Source organism: Fundulus heteroclitus, unplaced genomic scaffold (assembly GCF_011125445.2).
Source record: "Fundulus heteroclitus isolate FHET01 unplaced genomic scaffold, MU-UCD_Fhet_4.1 scaffold_42, whole genome shotgun sequence".
Classification (NCBI taxonomy): domain Eukaryota; kingdom Metazoa; phylum Chordata; class Actinopteri; order Cyprinodontiformes; family Fundulidae; genus Fundulus; species Fundulus heteroclitus.
In genome coordinates, this window is record NW_023396835.1 from 2,753,053 (window position 1) to 2,772,362 (window position 19,310).

The 19,310-nt window shown below is 43.4% G+C and overlaps 1 protein-coding gene across 1 annotated transcript; it reads left to right on the forward strand.

Moving 5' to 3' along the window:
- The first annotated feature begins 11,615 nt into the window (after positions 1-11,615).
- On the forward strand, positions 11,616-13,442 carry LOC118560332 (tripartite motif-containing protein 16-like). Its single transcript, XM_036131273.1, has one exon. The coding sequence runs from the start codon at positions 11,616-11,618 to the stop codon at positions 13,275-13,277; it is 1,662 nt and encodes a 553-aa protein (XP_035987166.1). The 3' UTR covers positions 13,278-13,442.
- Positions 13,443-19,310: the final 5,868 nt, after the last annotated feature.

A 19,310-nucleotide genomic window follows, 5' to 3' on the forward strand; every position in this document is an offset into this window, starting at 1 on the left:
TAATTTAATGTTAATTGCACTCTTCTAAATACAAGTGGCATTTCTCCCATTTCTACTTATAATGCTGCTGTAGGAGTAGTTTTAATTGCTCCTGTACATAATCTCAATGCTTGATATTGAATCCGATCCAGTTTTTGTAAATTTGTCTCTGCTGCTGAATTATACACAATACTTCCATAGTCTATCACTGTTCTAATTAATCCTGTATATATATTCTTTAGTGCTATTCTATCTGCTCCCCACTCCCTACCAATTAAGCATCTCATAATATTTATTACTATCTTGCATTTGTCTAAAACTCTTTGAATATGTATATTCCATGTGATTCTTTCATCAAACCAAACCCCTAAAAATTTAAATTGCTTCACTCTTTCTATTTCTTGATTATATAATTTTAATTTACCATCATTCATTTTCTTCCTTGAAAAGAACATTGTTTTAGTCTTATCCACTGAAAATTTAAATCCCCATTTTAATGACCATTCTTCAACTTTAACAATAGCTTGTTGCATCTTTTTAGTAATAAATTCCAAATTTCTCCCTCTCTTCCACATAGCTCCATCGTCAGCAAAAAGAGAAACACATCATCTATCATTATCGAAAATAATAAAGGACTTATTATACTTCCCTGTGGAGTACCATTTTCAGCAATATATTTCTCAGAATGATAGTTACCTATTTGAACTTGTATTTTTCTTTTAGTTAGAAAATCTTTGATCCACCAATACATCCTACCTGTAATACCCATCTTCATAATTTTAATTAATAAACCTTCTTTCCACAACATATCATATGCCTTTTCAATATCAAAAAACACTGCTACAATACTTTCTTTACTAATTTGAGCTTTTCTGATTTCAAATTATAAACTCAAAACAGCATCCATAGTATTCCTACCCCTCCTAAAACCACTTTGGTATTTTGATACCATATTTTGATTCTATATAATAAATCATTCTTTCATTAATCATTTTCTCCATTATTTTACAAATATTTGATGTTAACGCAATTGGTCTATAATTGAAAATGCCGCCTTCTCTGCGCTCACTGTGTTTATTTCGCTCTGCAGCCACTCAACAAGAATTATTTCTTCTTCTTGAGTTTATTGGCAGTTGGCAAACATCTTTTCAGTGCGCATTACTGCCACCAACTGGTGAGGAGTGTTCGTCAGCCAACATTGACGACTGCCTGCATGAGGTACACAGCTCCACGACATAATTGTTTCCAACAGCTGAGCCGCATCAGATGGATCGAAGAGCCGCATGCGGCTCTGGAGCCGCGGGTTGCCGACCCCTGGGCTAGAATGACCCAAAGTCCTGACCTAAACCCGCCTTTTAGTGTCTTCATCCAGTCTGACCCAGTTTGAGCTTTTCTTCAAAGCACAATGACCAACATTTCAGTCTCTAGACGTGCAGTGCTGCTCTAAAAGAAATGCAGCGTTAATTGCATCAAGAAAGGTATAAAGTGTTGCCCTTGGGTGGCGGCTAAGATCCATACTGTCATGATATTTTTCTAGGATGAACCCGGACACAGCGCGCACACCAGTGTTGTAGTCAAGTCACTATGCCTCGAGTCCGAGTCCAGGTTCGAGTCTCCAGTGTTCAAGTCCGAGTCAAGTCCAAGTCATTAAAAGAAAATCTGAGTGGAGTCAGATTCAAGTCCACTACTCATCCGAGTCAAGTCCGAGTCGAGTCACTATTGATCAAAGTTCGTTGTAGGAACATGCCGTGACGTGTGATGTATGACATGAAGCAGTAACGTTCCATTGCACTAATAATGGCGTTTCGCGAGCGAGCTATTTTTAGAACGTGACATCATATCATGTACAGGGCAAATATGCGTTTTCCTCCACTCTTTCACTGTAGTTACCCTTGGTTTTACTCGGTAAAACGACTGCTTTTTCCAAGTCTAAGACGACTCCTAACCATGGTTTTTAAACATTGTTGTTATGGAACGTGCAACAGCGACTCGAGGTACGCCGTATATGAAGGATGTTAAAGCCGCAAGCGGCGTCGATCGGCCCTCGCAGCAAAGCGCGCTCCGGCTCCGGCCGGCCGGCGGGGTTTGCGCACCGCCAGCCGCCCGCCACCGCAGATGCTGTCACGCATTTTCCCCACCCGTCCACCGGGCGATTCCCACAAACGCGGCAGCCCTCCCCAATGACTCACAAAAAATCTGGTGCAGATCGGTCGATGCAGCGAGGAGATACAGCCGTTAGATAATGATAATGCATTTGGCCACCGGACCGGACTAAATTGTTCGGCGGGCCGGACAATTTATACCGATTCCTGGACGGTGACTACAAACAGAAAAAAAACGTCCGATGACGCAATGAACGCCGACCAGGAGAAAAACATCGACTTACCTTTCTATCAACTCGGCCCGTTTTCCAGTCTTTCTAAGACCTCTACACTCAAGCCATCGTTTGAGCTGAACGTTGGTATGTTGTTCCACAGTTCTACCAGTAAACTGGGCACCTGGACATCCTCTTGTGAAAGTTTAACAGCTGAAAAGTCGGTCATATCGTTGTATCTGTTGCATGTGTAATGGCTGGTTGCTACGTGCGCTCCCACACTGTTTGCCCTACCTTAGCGGCAAGGGGCATTGCTCATAAGATGGTGACGTCACGTGAGCGGTACGCCATTTAGATATTAAAATCATACACCAAATAATATTCTAATGACATATTAAAATTATAGCCTAATGATATAAAAAAAGTCGAGTCTTTTTCTCAATTTCCGAGTCAGAATGATCTGAATGTGGGAGTCCGAGTCCAAGTTCGAGTCATCAGTGCTCAAGTCCAAGTCAAGTCACGAGTCTCTAAATTTAGCTAATGACTCTGACTCGAGTTCGAGTCTCAGGCTCGAGTACTACAACACTGGCGCACACACAGAGTTAGATTTTAAGAGAGTTTATTGTACGATGTGGATGGTGGATGAGGAACCAGAGTCTATTACCAGGTAGAGTTGTTGGGTGCAGAAGCTGGCCGGCAGGAGTAGTGCGGAGAGACTGACCAGGAAGTGATACTTCAGCTGATGACTGGAGACCAGGACGGAACCCAGGAGTCGAGAACTTGAGACCAGGACGGTACACAAGAATCGAGAACTTGAGACCAAAGCAGAGCGCCTTAGCGGGTGGCTAGAAACCAAAGCAGAGCGCCGGAGCTAGTGACTTGAGACGACTGCAGAGCGCCGGAGCTGGTAACTAGAGACCGAGGCAGAGCGCTGGAGCTAGTGACTTGAGACGACTGCAGAGTGCCGGAGTTGGTGACTGGAGACCAAGGCAGAGCGCTGGAGCTAGTGACTTGAGACGACTGCAGAGTGCCGGAGCTGGTGACTGGAGACCCAGGCAGAGCGCCAGAGCCGATGACTAGAGACCAAGGCAGAGCGCCAGAGCCGATGAGAGGAGACCAAGGCAGAGCCTGTGACTGGAGACCAAGTCAAAGCGGCAAAGCCGACGAACCCTAGACTGCGGGCTGAGCTGGAACGGAGTCTCTGGTGGTGAACAGAGCTGGAACAGAGTTACTGGCTGTGGACTGAACAGGAGTTGAACCTTTACGGACCATCGAGCAAGAGCAGACTGAGGTGAGTAGAACACTAGGAAACTAAAGAAGCTAAAGAACACTAGGGAACTAAAGAAGCTAGAGGACACTGGGGAACTAAAGAAGCTAGAGGACACTGGAGAACTAAAGAAGCTAGAGAACACTGGGGAACTAAAAATCTATAGGACACTGGGGAACTAAAGAAGCTAGAGGACACTGGGGAACTAAAAAGCTATAGGACACTGGGGAACTAAAGAAGCGAGAGGACACTGGGGAACTAAAGAAGCGAGAGGACACTGGGGAACTAAAAAGCTATAGGACACTGGGGAACTAAAGAAGCTAGAGGACACTGGGGAACTAAAAAGATATAAGACACTGGGGAACTAAAGAAGCTAGAGAACACCGGGGAACCGAGAGTCCAGAGAACTCCGGGGAACCGAGAGTCCAGAGAACCCCGGGGAATCAAGAGTCTAGAGAACCCCGGGGAACAGAGAGTCTAGAGAACTCCGGGGAACCGGAGATATACAGACACGCCGGAGCACAACCAACGCGCGGTTCGCCAGGGGAAGGAACAGGCGTATGGAAACGCCAGCCGGACAAACAGGCGTTCGGCAACGCTAGGACTCAACAGGCATACGAATACGCTGGAGCACAACTAGCGTGCCAGAGGGACAAACAGGCGTACGGAAACTCCTAAAGGAACACCTGGGCTATTAATTAAAAGTTAGTTCCTGAAGTTAACACGGGAGAACAGACTTCCTTTGTCTGTGAGCAGATGAGTCCCTGGACACTGAATGTCTGCAGGGACTTTACCCTCCCTGGACACCCCTTGAGGGGCGGTCAGTCTTTTAAATTGGGACTCTAGGCTTCGTTCGAGCAGATAAAGGCTTACAACACCATGGAGGGGACGCCAGGTAATATACTACATGAAGCTTTATGGTAACGTGAGGTTTTGTCTCCCTTTTGAGTTCCAATTGTAATAAATACATGTATATTTAAGTGTTTTGTCTCTGATAATTGTTTTCTTACTTTGCTGCCAAATCTATGAACCGGATGAGGCGAGCCTTCATGAATGAGACAGGATGAACTAACAGGCCGTCTGTCAAGAGATAGATTAAGGTAATGTGTGATCTGTCATGTAATCATGCATCATATCAAAGAGAAGGACCTCCCATTTCGTGTTGGCACAGGGCCTCAGACCCTACCTGGTCCTGCTTTTGGGGCTTGTTTTTCAATGCATCCTCCAAAAGCAAATAAAAAGTTCATACTGAGCCTGGTTCTGGTTCTGCTGGAGGTTTTTCCTTCCCGTTAAAGGAGAGTTTTCCTTTCCACTGTCTCTTCATGCTTGGGCAGTATGAGGGATTGCTGCAAAGCCATTAACAATGCAGACGACTATCCCTGTGGCTCTACGCTCTTTCAGGAGGAGTGAATGATGTTTGTCAAGGGCATACGCTGTATGATTTTTTTACCCTTTTTTTGGGATTGGGCCGAGTTTAAGTTAATCATGCGTCCTGCGTCATGTAGTATATATGGGGTAACGATAGTCGATTAGCCTCTCACGACCACCTCCGATGGTTGGATGAAAATCAAACATGTTTGAAATTCAGTTGGCCATCATGAGGTGATCGTGAGCGCCTCCTGCTGTTGAAGCAGAGCTATGAGCATCTATGAGACGATTTCCCCCAACCTTGCGCACTGCACATATGCAAACAAGGGAATTCTTCTTCCTCTCAGACGAAAACAGAGAAGTATGGCGGGGGTACGAGTGACGGAGGAGCCACTCGGGGAACTCTGGCAAGCTCACCCCAGTCTCCTTGATGTTGCCTCCAAGTATGGGGCTATTATTGTTGCTTTATCATTTGCAAATGTGTGTGGAGAGTTGTGTGTCTGTATCTCGATTTGTGTATGTGCAGTGGGATTTGAAAATGTGTAAATAAATCTGTAAATGTGTGGGGAGATTTGTGTGTACAACAATCTGCAAATGTGTAAAACTACTTGTGTGTAATCTGTTTTGCAAATGTGTAAAAAATCCACAAATCTGTATTCAGATCTACAAATGTGTACTGAGATTTGCAAATGTGTAGATAAATCTGTAAGCACACACAAAGAAACTTATGTCTGAAGTATTTTTGCTTCCAGACCCAGAAATACAAACAAATCATTGGTTACAAGTCAAGCGGTTTCTCGGTTGTTTCTCTTTACACACGTGATTTTTGCTACACTTCTGCTGCGTCAGATGCACAAATGCGTAAAAGTATTTGTATGTGTAAGTTCTCGATTTGTAACCCTGAGCGCAGGCTCACAGGCTCACAGGCTCACAGGCTTCCTTTTCCGGCTGCTGGAGGTCACATGACTTTCAAGGATCGTACCAAAGCGTTTTGATTCCAGATGGCTGACAAGGCAACTTGTTTTAACTAGATAACTTTCTCGTTTTAACGGCAAAAGTTTCTTGTTTTAATTAGAGTCTTATCTTGCTAAAACGAGTTAATTTTCTTCTCTTTACAACGCAACATAATCCGGCATCAGCTCGCGGGATATTTGAGTGTCATGGAGAAGATGAAGACAGAGGGACACCCTTTCTTTCTTTTTAAGAAGTCATCATTTGTCGGAGGAATGTATTTATGCACCGAGGAGTGACACGGTAAGTTATGCATATAAAGCAAATCCCCTACTTGAAATTTGCTCAAATTCACAGTTATTTATAATTAACAACTATGCTCTGGATACACTTGCATCACTGTAGTACCGTCTCTGGCTCTGATTACACGGTGAAAACAGGTTTGCGTCGCCTTTGTACTCTCCATTTACACACTACAAGGTTTAACTGTTGCTTTGGGGGACTTTCAGCTTTGTTTCATTTGCAGTGCATGAGGTTAAAACCCGCGTGGCATCACTCCAGACGCAATATGGGAATCTACTGAAACCCAAGCTTAGCGGCAGTGGCCAGAAACCACTGACTCCAAAGCAGAACTGGATACTTAAACACTTAGATTTTTTGAAGGATCATGTCATTCACAGACATACAGAACCTACAGTTCATAAAACCATAGTATAAAGTAAGTTCATAAAACCATAGTATAAAGGGTATATTGGTGGGGAAATGGTGGAAATAATGTAAAAGTAAAAAGAAATGCACACTTAAATGTACATAGTCAAACACCTTTACGATATTTATATTACATAAAGTCACTCCTGACAACCTACGTCTAGTGATAATTAAGTGTGAAATTATCTGACGTGAGTAACTGATCATATTTGTTACTTCACTGTAATCTTTTAACTTCTGACTGCTTTCTGTCCTGTTTCCCACAGCCTGGCACTGAGTCAGAGGACACATGTGAGGGAGATGAGGATCCATCCACTGTGGAAATTGAAGCAGTTGTTTTAAGTTCTTCAAACACAACTAGTCCAGTGTCAGCAGTGCAGGAGGAGGAAAGCAGTCCGCCTGTCACATGTCAGCCTGTCAACAAACAAAGAGTCAAAAAACTAAAGCCACAATCGGCTCAGCACAGCCTTGAAATGGCCAAACTTTCACTGCTTCAGCAGATACAAAACACTCTCTTGTCTAATGCAGACTCTGAGGAGCTATTTGGACAGCAAGTAGCCCCGCAGTTGAGAATTATGAAAGACGGAGAAGTACAATTGAGGCTTCGAAGAAATATCATGAATATGAAATATGATACACAGGAGGCAGAGCATACTGGTCAAAGCCAGTATGCAAGTCAGCTGGCTAGGCCATCTTTGTATCCCTCCAAAGACTACCAGGCCCATCTACCCAGCCTATGTCATTTATGAGAATGCTGAACTCTGAGTGGCTGGGTTGCTAAAAACAAAGTTGTCAAGTTTAACTTTCAAAGTTTTTATGTGACACTTAGCAAACCACGTCGGGTTTGGAGAATTTCCACATTTTGTTAATATGTAAATATTTGTTTAAAGTAATATATGGAGAAAGTTATGGAGACAGAGACATGTGAAGACAATGGTGACTACTTTCTTCTGGATCCAGAAGTTGTAGATCCACTGATTGTTGTTTAGGTTCTGAAAGGGATATGGTTTCATCAGATCTGGTCAGAGGGGATATGCTTCATCACCAATGAGCATGTAGGGCATGGCGTTATCAGTGCCTGGCAGGGTGTCGTGAGGGGGGAAATTCAGTGTGCCTGTGTCCATAGCATCCCTAAGGTCAGAATGAGCAAACACTCCAGTATCAGACACTCTTCATTGTGTCCCTGCGCTTGCATACATGGCGTCAACAACTGCCATTAGTAGGATGGAAAACCTTGACTTATAGTTGTAAAACATGCTTCCACTGTTGCCAGGGGGTTGAATGAAGACATGTTTCCCATCTATTGCTCCTAAACAGTGTGTTTGTTTCTAGTCTCTGTGGCAATGGCCTTCCACTCAGAAATGTGAGGGTGTTTGTGGGACGCTGTCATGGTGCAGCCTTGCCTGCTGCACCATGGACATTTTCTGGCACCTTCCTCCTCCCATACAGCCCTGATTCCACGCTCCACTCATCATCTACACCTGTCATCCTTAATCAAACCCGGACTCAGCACACCTGCCATCACTCCTACATAAACCTCCCTCAGTCTGCTCTTCCCCGCCAGATTGTCTGCTCACGTTCATCATTCTTACCTTGTCCTGCCTGAGCTCACTACGTCTGCCAGCCTGTGCTTCCTCCGTCTACCTGCCCGTGCTCCCTGTCTCCGTCTGCCTGTGTTCATCCCAGCCTGCCTGCTCCAACTTCGTCTAGCTCTCCAGTTCCTGCCATCACCATCCTCCTGCTCCAGCCTGGTACAGACTGTTGGTTTCTTCCTCCACTATCCATCGACCTTCAATAAAACTCTCAAACAAAGCTCTGCGTGTGGCTGTGTTCGAGTTCATCAAACAAAGCATGACAGACACAAAATATGATGTATGAAATAAATATTTTGTGAAAACATGTTTTTTATGTCTTAAACATTGTTTTCGTAACACGTTTCACACAGACTGGAGAAATGCATCTAGGACTTTTGGCTAACTTGTAGAACATATTTGACAAATGTGCAGTAAACCGTTAAACAGCATCAAAATAGCAGTAGCATCATTTTCCATTACAATTTACCTTCAAGTAAACATCACGCAGCACAGCAGTGAGGGCTGTGCAGGTTTCCATTACTATCCTACTCAGTGTTGTGCTTCCAATCTTGTATTGAAAACTTATTAAGTTGAAGGTCACACCTGTCAAAATAAAGAAAGTGGTTTAAATAGTCGGGTGGATTTAGATCAGGGGTCACCAGTGTTTTTGAAACTGAGAGCTCCTTCATCGGTGTAGTGTCATATGAAGGGCTACCTGTACCGACCTTTGAACTAGAAGAGTCTGCATTCATCCTAACTTTATGTAAAATAAACACATTTTTCATGCTACAGGGTTTTAGGCACCACATGACTGATGCTTTATGTATAGGAGAGTGGGCATGGATGGAGCTTGATAGATTAACAGATATCTATTTATTTGTTTTAGAATAGAATGTAGTGGACATATGAAGGACAAATGTCCACTCACAGGGTGATTATAGCTATGGCTGTATGTACTTGGGTGAAGTGATTTATAATGTGATGTGGATAAAAGACCTTGCCTCATGTCCACCTCCCTTAGATGTAATGAGGAGTGTATTTTTTGTTAAACACACTTACCTGTTGCCAGAAACCATAAGGTCACAGAGAGCCTGTCCCTGGGGCTGAGGGATTTTCTTAGGTGTGTGTCTCTCTTTATTATGTGTGGAGTCACCCTCTCCAGGAGACAAGAAAAGTCTACAACATACATCCACGGAAGGTCCCGAAATCCCTTCATATCATCTACCTATTGATAGATAGAGGTGTCATTAAACACACACACTTAGAACTTTCAATATTTATGTTTACAACCTTCTGATGCTATTAAAGCCATAAAACAACAATGACTTATGCAGTAAAAATGAAATTTCATTTTAAAAATTAACCATCACAAATCCTAATTTGGCATGTTTTGAAATGTAAAACAAATGTAGATGCTATTTAGTGTTTAGACAATCATTCAAAATGAAATTCATCACATCCACACATCTGGTGACAAGTTATGCAATTAACAGCAATAACAATAGTCGACAGAATTATAACAACAGCAGGCTTTAGACAAAAACATATTCATTTCTGCATTTAACTGACTGTCGTGAACGTTGTTGATAAACAAAGCAGAAAAGGCTGGGCTGTCAAATGTGCACGAATGCTTAGCTTACCTCAAGTTCTTCCTGTAAAATTGACAGACCGTAGTCGCCACATTTGCTCAGCCATGTCTTTGTCCAAATATGTCGTTGCCTTTTCTTTTTAGGGCTTTCAGCACACAAAATTGTACAAATTGCCAAGGCAGCGCGTCGCTTTAGTGAGCTTCATATTTAACAGGGGGCATTAACACTTCTGTCTTTTTCTTCTTCTTTTACTGTTTATGTTTGGCTTCTGGATAGACGAGTCCGACAAACGCCATCTCCCTATGGCGCTGAGTCCGACGTGGTTTTAGACGTACAGTGTGAGCACTCAGATCGCATCCGAGCGTCGTGTCGTACAGCGTAAGAACAGATATCGTGAGCAGGGAACCTTTAAACCCTGCGGGTTCGTCGTACAGTTTGAGCTTTATATGAGTAAAACGATTGAAAATATCGTACAGTATATGCCCGGCTTTAGAGATAGGGTGAGGAGCTCAGTCATCCGGGGAGGACTCAGAGTAGAGACGCTGCTCCTCCACATCGAGAGGAGCCAGTTGAGGTGGCTCAGTCATCTGGTTAGGATGCCTCCTGGACGCCTCCCTGGTGAGGTGTTCTGGACACGTCCCACCAGGAGGAGGCCCAGGGGAAGACCCAGGACACGCTGGAGGGACTATGTCTCTCTGCTGACCTGGGAACGCCTTGGGATTCCTCCTGAGGAGCTGGCCCAAGTGGCTGGAGACGTCTGGGCCTCCCTGCTGAAGCTGCTACCCCGGTGATCCGACCCTGGATAAGCGGAAGAGGATGGATGGATGGATGGATGGATGGATGAAGGTCTGTGTTATTATTTAAGCCCTAGAAGTTAAAAGCTTTTTCTCCACAGCAATTGTTTAATAGTAAAGATGCATTACTGGCTCACATGCTCAGTGCTGAACAACAGACTGCTGAGAAATGTTTCATTCATTACAGGAAAAAATTAAGGTTTCTTCATAAGTGGAATGAAGGTCTGGAAAGATGGAGGAAAACAACAGTTTTGTGAAAGAAGGAATAATTAAAATAAATAAATGTGTTTCATACCACTTGACTAAGATTTAATTGGTCTGGGGCTTTGTAAAGAGGAAAGTTATTTGTATCTCTTGAAAATATTAGTCAACCAAACTAAGTGTTGCACATAACGACCTTCATGCTTAGTGCGCTTTTAAACCAGAGGGACTTTGTGGACTGGTGCTGCCCCCTTGTGGCATGAAGTGGTTTTAAACCAGAAGTAGATTTTGATTTCTGAAAAATCCCTGTGGCTGACATCAGTGACAGCTATGCAGTTTAAGTTAATTTCATAGATTTAAGTTACAAATAATTTATTTATTTAAAGGTCTTTTTGTGGTTTTGAAGGGTTATGATGAAGCTGATCTGCCGTTAAAGTCTGATATGGAGTGAAATTGAACGTCTGAGAGGAATCAAACGTTTTCAGACATTTCCACCGTCTCCAAAATGAGCGTCAGCCTGGGTCAGAGCTGCTGTGAGGACCAAACATTTTTCCCACAAGTTTTATCTTGTTATAGATCTGAATTTTGCGTGGAAAGGAGGATTCAAACATTTCAGGCCCATTTTGTGCGTATGCAAGCTTTATAAAGGCGTCCTCTCCTCCTTATTCTGCAGGTTGTAAAACCTGATAACCCTCCCTGTTCTTCCTGCTCTCAGACACACCTTGAAGCTGGTGGAGCAACATCTGCTGGAGGTGAAAGCTGATTGGCTGCAGCCTCTCTGCTCTGACACGTGATTCGTAGATCAGAGCTCAGAGCTGTTGCTGTTTTCAGGAAATGAAACTCACACAGTCACTGTGACCGAGAGGAGAAATGGAGCAGAACCAGCTGGACCGAGAAACCTTGTCCTGTTCGATCTGTCTGGATCTACTGAAGGATCCGGTGACTATTCCCTGTGGACACAGCTACTGTATGAAGTGTATTAAAAACTTCTGGGATGAAGAGGATCAGAAAGGAATCCACAGCTGCCCTCAGTGCAGGGAGACCTTCACACCGAGGCCCGTTCTGAAGAAAAGCACCATGTTAGCAGCTTTAGTGGAGCAGCTGAAGAAGACTGGACTCCAAGCTGCTCCTGCTGATCTCTGCTATGCTGGACCTGAAGATGTGGCCTGTGATTTCTGCTCTGGAAGAAAACTGAAAGCCATCAAGTCCTGTTTAGTCTGTCTGACCTCTTTCTGTAAGAAACACCTTCAGCCTCATTATGATGTGGCTCCACTAAAGAAACACAAGCTGGTGGAGCCCTCCAAGAACCTCCAGGAGAACATCTGCTCTGGTCATGATGAGGTGATGAAGATGTTCTGTCGTACTGATCAGAAGTGTATCTGTTATCTCTGCCCTGAGGATGAACATAAAGGCCACGACACAGTGTCAGCTGCAGCAGAAAGGACTGAGAGGCAGAGAGAGCTGGAGGTGAGACGAGAAAACATCCAGCAGAGAATCCAGGACAGAGAGAAAGATGTGAAGCTGCTTCAACAGGAGCTGGAGGCCATCAAGCACTCTGCTGATAAAACAGTGGAGGACAGTGAGAAGATCTTCACTCAGCTGATCCGTCTCATGCAGAAAAGAAGCTCTGATGTGAAGCAGCAGATCAGATCCCAGCAGGAAACTGAAGGGAGTCGAGTCAAAGAGCTTCAGGAGAAGCTGGAGCAGGAGATCACTGAGCTGAAGAGGAAAGACGCTGAGCTGAAGCAGCTCTCAGACACAGAGGATCACAACCAGTTTCTCCACAACTACCCCTCACTGTCAGCACTCAGTGAGTCTACACACTCATCCAGCATCAAGATCCGTCCTCTCAGCTACTTTGAGGATGTGACAGCAGCTGTGTCAGAGCTCAGAGATCAACTACAGGACATCCTGAGAGACGCATGGACAAACATCTCACTGAGACTCACTGAGGTGGATGTTTCACTGTCAGAACCAGAACCAAAGAGCAGAGCTGGATTCTTTAAATTTTCATGTAAAATCACACTGGATCCAAACACAGCACACAGTTATCTGTTACTATCAGAGGGGAACAGGAAGGTGACATTGATGAAACAACCTCAGTCTTATTCTAGTCATCCAGACAGATTCACTAATCATCTTCAGGTTCTGAGTAGAGAGAGTCTGACTGGACGTTGTTACTGGGAGGTGGAGAGGAGAAATGGAGTTTATGTAGCAGTCACATACAAGAATATCAGCAGAGCAGGAGGAGGGAATGAATGTAGATTTGGAAATAATGACAAATCTTGGGCATTAGATTGTTACCAAGGAGGTTATGGATTTGGTCACAATAACAAGTGGACCATCATTTCAGGTCCTAGTTCCTCCAGAGTAGGAGTGTACATGGATCACAGAGCAGGTATTCTTTCCTTTTACAGCGTCTCTAAAACCATGACTCTCCTCTACAGAGTCCAGACCACCTTCACTCAGCCGCTACATGCTGGAGTATATCTTGATCCTGAAGGTTCTGCTGAGTTCTGTAAACCCAAATAGACAGAATCCACTGAAGGTTCAGTGAGTTTGATTCTGGTTTTTTAATCTCCAGCAGATTATTTTCTTGATTGTTGTTTTATGTCTAAACTGCTCAGAAATCAATAGTCAGAGATTGTCAGCACTTGTTTTCCTTCAGAATTGATGTTCTGGTTCGGTTGGGTTTGTTCATTTGTCAACATTGTTTTCTAAACCAGCTGATCAGCACCAGAATATTTGCTGTTTTCCCTCCTTGTTGCTTTTAGCAGCAAAAACTGTGAACTCAGCAATAAAAGATGTACGGTCAGCTCCCCTGCTCGGCTGCTTTCAATCAGTTTGAGCCTGTGACTGTCTCACTGTTAGAGGATGTGGTTGGCCACATTAAGCTATCAGGTTCCCCCCGGGATCCTGTGCCTCCACGACTTTTTAAAGATATTTTTCCTAGTATAGGGCAGCCTGTTCTTGCAATTATAAATAGCAGCCTGTCTTTGGGTGTGGTTCCCGCTAGTTTTAAACATGCAGTAGTGCAGCCTCTGCTTAAAAAACCTGGCCTTGATCCTACTGTTCTGGCTAACTATCGGCCTATTTCGAAGCTGCCTTTTCTTTCTAAGGTCTTAGAGAAAATTGTGTATTGTCAGCTGACACAGTTTTTAGATGACAATGGCATCATGGAGGTATTTCAGTCAGGTTTTAAAACTCTCCATAGTACAGAATCTGCTTTGATTAGAGTTTTTAATGACGTTCTTCTTGCATGTGATTCTGGTCACCATGTTGTTCTGATGTTACTTGACCTAACTGCTGCCTTTGATATGGTAGACCACAACATTTTAATATCGCGATTACACCACATTGTTGGTATTGATGGCACTGTTCTTAAATGGTTCAGGTCTTACCTGAAGGAGAGAACTTTTTCAGTGAATATTAGTGGCTCTAAATCATCTCTTGCCTCAATGTCTTATGGTGTCCCACAGGGCTCAATTCTTGGCCCACTGCTTTTCTCTCTTTATATACTGCCTCTGGGTTCTATCCTTAGGAAACATGGGATCTCTTTTCATTTTTACGCTGATGATTGTCAGATTTATTTGCCCATGAAGCAGCAGGATGTATGGTCAATCAAACATCTCCTGGCTTGTCTAGGAGATATTAAAGCTTGGCTGGCCTTGAACTTTTTAAACTTTAATGAAAACAAAACAGAGGTGATGGTGTTTGGACCCAGTGGCTCCTGTGAGTCCTCCTCTGTTGACCTGGGACCTTTGGAGGAATATTTTAAACCTTTTATTACAGATCTTGGTTTTAAGGTGGATAGTGATTTTAAATTGGAAAGCCAAATTAGAGCTGTGGTTAAGTCCAGCTTTTATCATTTAAGGCGGTTGGCGTCAGTGAAATCTTTTCTTTCCAGGCAGCATTTTGAAACAGTGATCCATGCTTTTATTTCAACTCGATTGGACTACTGTAATGCACTTTATCTGGGAGTCAGTTAGGTGCTGCTCTCACGTCTGCAGCTAGTACAAAATGCTGCTGCACGTTTGTTGACAGGTACTCGAAAAAGGGACCATGTGACCCCTGTCCTGGCCTCACTTCACTGGCTGCCTGTATATTTTAGGATTCATTTTAAAATTCTTATGTTTGTTTTTAAATCACTGCATAATCTTGCCCCGGCTTACCTCACTGAGCTTCTTCATCCCTACATACCCCATCAGTCTCTCAGGTCAGCAAATCAGCTGCTCTTGGAGGTACCGAGAACAAAAAGGAAGCTCAGAGGGGACAGGGCTTTCTCTGTTATGGGCCCCAAATTATGGAATGACTTACCTTTGCAGGTCAGAGAGGCCCCTTCTCTGTCCATTTTTAAAGCTTGTCTTAAAACCCATCTATTTAACTTGGCTTTCAACACCAGTGAGATCTAGTTTAAAGTGTATGTCTTTGTTTTTAAACTACTTTTAATTATAATAATTTTTATTGTGTTGTGTTTTTGGATTGTACAGCACTTTGTATCAACTGTGGTTGTTTTAAAGTGCTTTATAAATAAAGCTGGTATGGTATGGTATGGTATGGTAAAATGTCAAATGATTCCCCAGGTTTAAAAAGTGGAACCAGTTCTTTGATCCGGTTCTGGTTTGGACCCATTTTGTTGAGTCCAGACACACATGAGACAACAGATATCATCTGATATTGTAAATTTCTCATCTGAGAATTATCATATTTTAATGCTTTACTATGTTTAATATTTCGTTTAAAAAATATTAAGGTAAATAACCAGAAAAACAACAAAATCACCACAACTCTAATTAGTATTTCAGTAAAAATGACAATTCAGCTGTACAATATAGTTTTATTTGAAAATTTACAGCATGTGTTTAGCAGCAAAATCTGTAATAAAGAGATCTAATGTGAATTTATGGTGTTTTATTGAATGAGGTGTTACAGGTTTTTACCACAATTATGACCTAAATCTAATATTTCTGATGAAAATTAATGTGGTTTCAATAAATAAAGGCCTAAGTATTAAAGTGAGACATTGTTTCTATTTACTGAGTCACTTTATTTTATTTTTCTGTTGGCATTAAACAGTTTTTTAACATAATCTTTCAAAATTTTTTTAAAAAACTTTTCTGTAATTAATTTATTTTCTTACTCAAACTCTTTCAAACTCTGAGCAGCTCAACATTTACCATTTGTTTTTGGACCAGAACTGCAGGGATTTAAAGCTGATTTTTGCTGCTTTTCATTCTAATTCAGTTGATCTTGAACTCTTTTTGCTGTTGGAAACATTTCTTTGCTTAAGTTTGCAGACAGCAGCAGTAAAGTGTGACTGAATATCCAAAACCAGAAGCTGTTGCTCTCCACAGAACCTGGCTTTGTTCTGCTGAAGAGAGGAAACCTTCATGTCAGCGTCCTGCTGTGAATAAACATGCTCTACAGATCTGAGGTCAGATTCACCAGCAGCTTGAAATGAACTGATTGTTGCTCGTCTTGCTGCTGTGACTCATGCAGCCTGTGGAAAACACAGCAGAACTGCTCCTTATTCCAACACCAAACACATTTAATCCCACTTTGGATCGTCTCACCAGAACAGACACACAGACTTTGTTCTGATAAAGCGTTTCAAACACCCACAAACAGCAGAATGTCCCATTTCCCTTGAACGCAGCTTCTGCTGAGTGTTTTCCAGGCAGAAAGCTGAGCAGGTGATGGAGAAGGTGTTGCGTCGCTCCTCAGAGATTGGACTTGTTCTGCAGACGCAGAACCAGCGAGACGCTGCCAAGATCCTCCCAACAGTCCAACACTAATGAGCAAAAGGTGCTGCCATAAAAACTGAAGTTGTTTTTACCATCATCAAGTAGAAACAACATCAGGACTAGAGGTCTTAGGAAGAGCTTCCACATCAGAGGAGGATCTCTGAAACCACATCAACACCTGGAGAAACATCTAATCAGCTCCTTGTTGTTGACTGGAACCAGATGTTTGAAACTCACCTCCACAGATCCAGAGAATGGAGCCTGTTGGATTCTCTGCAGATCTTCAGCCAACTTTCCCCAGTCCACTCTGGATCCTCACATCCAGGGGCGGTCCTAGCCTGTTTGATGCCCTGGGCCAACAACCCAACCGGTGAACTCAAGTCGCACTCAATGGACTAAACACAGCTCCCACTTTTAAATTTATTTTTTACATATTTATATTTATTTATTTGGCTTCTTGAGTCGAGATCTGAGTTCTAACTTTGTACCACAAACATGAAAATGTGAACTGGTATGACAATAAAAAAAAAAATCATTGAATCTTTGACTCTGGAACACTGAAGCTCACATAAACAGCCCTCATGAATTTTATGGTTTTCTATTAGCTGAGAAAAAGCCAAATAAACGTAGCCTACCTGCAGAGACGCTACAGTCGTTGCTATCAGGTCTGGACATTCAGATGTTGGCTCCTTACCAAAGAGAAAATGTGGAGAGCACATAGGTGTCTTTGGTCAGACTCCACAGTAAAGTCCTCTGGGTTACAAGCTCGTATCCAACACTGACATTTCTCACCAATCTTCAGGGTTTAGGAGAACCAATGAAAAAAACTCCCTCCATTGGTTACAATCATCATAAGGCCAGTCACTGCAGCAGATACAGGTAAACAAGTCAAGCTGGTATAGAAGCAGCGCTGTTACAGCCTGGTAGAGACTAAATAATCTGTCCTTTGTGGAAGAGTGACAGTAACAACAGCATTATTGTAAAAAAGCCTCAGAAAAGTCTTATTTGTAGTTTGCCTCACAGCACATATTCTAAATAAGGAGGTCTGGACAGATGAGACCAAACCTTCCCCTCTAAGGCCTACAAGCAAGATGCTAAGAGTGGTGGAAACTAAAACCACCATCCCTATGGTGAGACATGGCGGTGGCAGCATCATGATGTGGGAATAATTCTTTCCAGCAGTGACAGGAAAGGTGGAGGGAGCTAAAAACATGGCAACCCTGGAAGAAAACCTGCTAGGGGTACGATGATGGTTCAGCTTCCATCAGGACAACCAGAAACCTGCAGCCAGAGCTACAATGGCTTCGTGGTTTAGATCTAAACATCTTCATGAGCTAGAATGACCCAAAGTCCTGACCTAAACCCGCCTTTTAGTGTCTTCGTCCAGTCTGACCCAGTTTGAGCTTTTCTTCAAAGCACAATGACCAACATTTCAGTCTCTAGACGTGCAGCGCTGCTAAAGACGAGCTCCAAGAGAAATGCAGCGTTAATTGCATCAATAAAGGTATAAAGTGTTGCCTTTGGGTGGCGACTAAAATCCATACATGCCACACTTTTCAGCTTTTTAACAAGTAAATATCCTGAAAACTATTTATCACTACCTCCGTTTGGCTGACGTCACTTCCTGTTTGCGGTAAGGCGTATTGTATCACTTCCTGTTTTCACTGCGTGAGCAACGGTTTGTTGCTCCAGATTCTCTCGCTTTTATCTTTAATCTCTTTGCTGTAACATCTGTTTCTAACACATAAGCACTTTTAAAACATTTTCTGTTGCTGCACATCACGCTTGGGAACTCCTCGTGTTTCACGGTTTGCTCTCTTGGCGTGGTAGAAGGGCGCTAGCCTAGCTTTAGCTCCACTATGGCTTCCTCTCCTACTATTACTTCAGCTTCTCCGTCTCTGATTAAGTCTCCCCTTATCTCCTGCTCTCTGTGTCAGATGTTTAGCTATTCCTCTGCCTCCTTTAGTGATAATGGTACTTGTAATAAATGTAGTGTTTTTGTAGCTTTGGAGGCGAGGGTGTCAGAATTAGAGTCCCGGCTCCGTGCTATGGAAAGACCAGCTGATAGCCGCCCCTCTGCTAGCGCGGAGCCACATAGACATAGCGTTAGTTCACTTAGTGGTCCTCCAGAAGCACCCGAACAGCCGGGTAAGCAGGCTGGCTGGGTGACAGTTCGTAGGAAGCATAGCTCTAGATTTCAGCCCCCAGTTCACCACCAACCCGTCTGCGTTTCAAACAAATTTTCCCCACTCAGCGACACACCTGCTGAGAAGCCGACCCTGGTTATTGGGAGCTCAATAGTCAGAAACGTGGCACTAGAGACACCAGGGACCATAGTTAAATGCCTGCCAGGGGCCAGAACGGGCGACATAGAATCTTACCTAAAACTGCTGGCTAAGGATAAGCGTAAATACAGTAAGATTGTTATTCACGCTGGCGGTAATGACACCCGATCACGCCGATCGGAGGTCACTAAAGTTGGTGTTGCTTCGGTGTGTGAGTTTGCTAAAGCAATGTCGGACTCCGTAATTTTCTCTGGTCCCCTGCCTGATTTGACCAGTGATGACATGTTTAGCGCATGTCATCATTCAACCGCTGGTTGTCTAGCTGGTGTCCTGAAAACGACGTGGGCTACATTGATAACTGGAGAACTTTCTGGGGAAAACCTGGTCTGATCCGGAGAGACGGCATCCATCCTACTTTGGATGGTGCAGCTCTTCTTTCTAGAAATCTGGCCGGATTTATTAGTCCTCCTAAATGCTGACAACCCAGGGTCCAGACCAGGAAGCAGAGCCGTAGTTTAACACACCTCTCTGCAGCT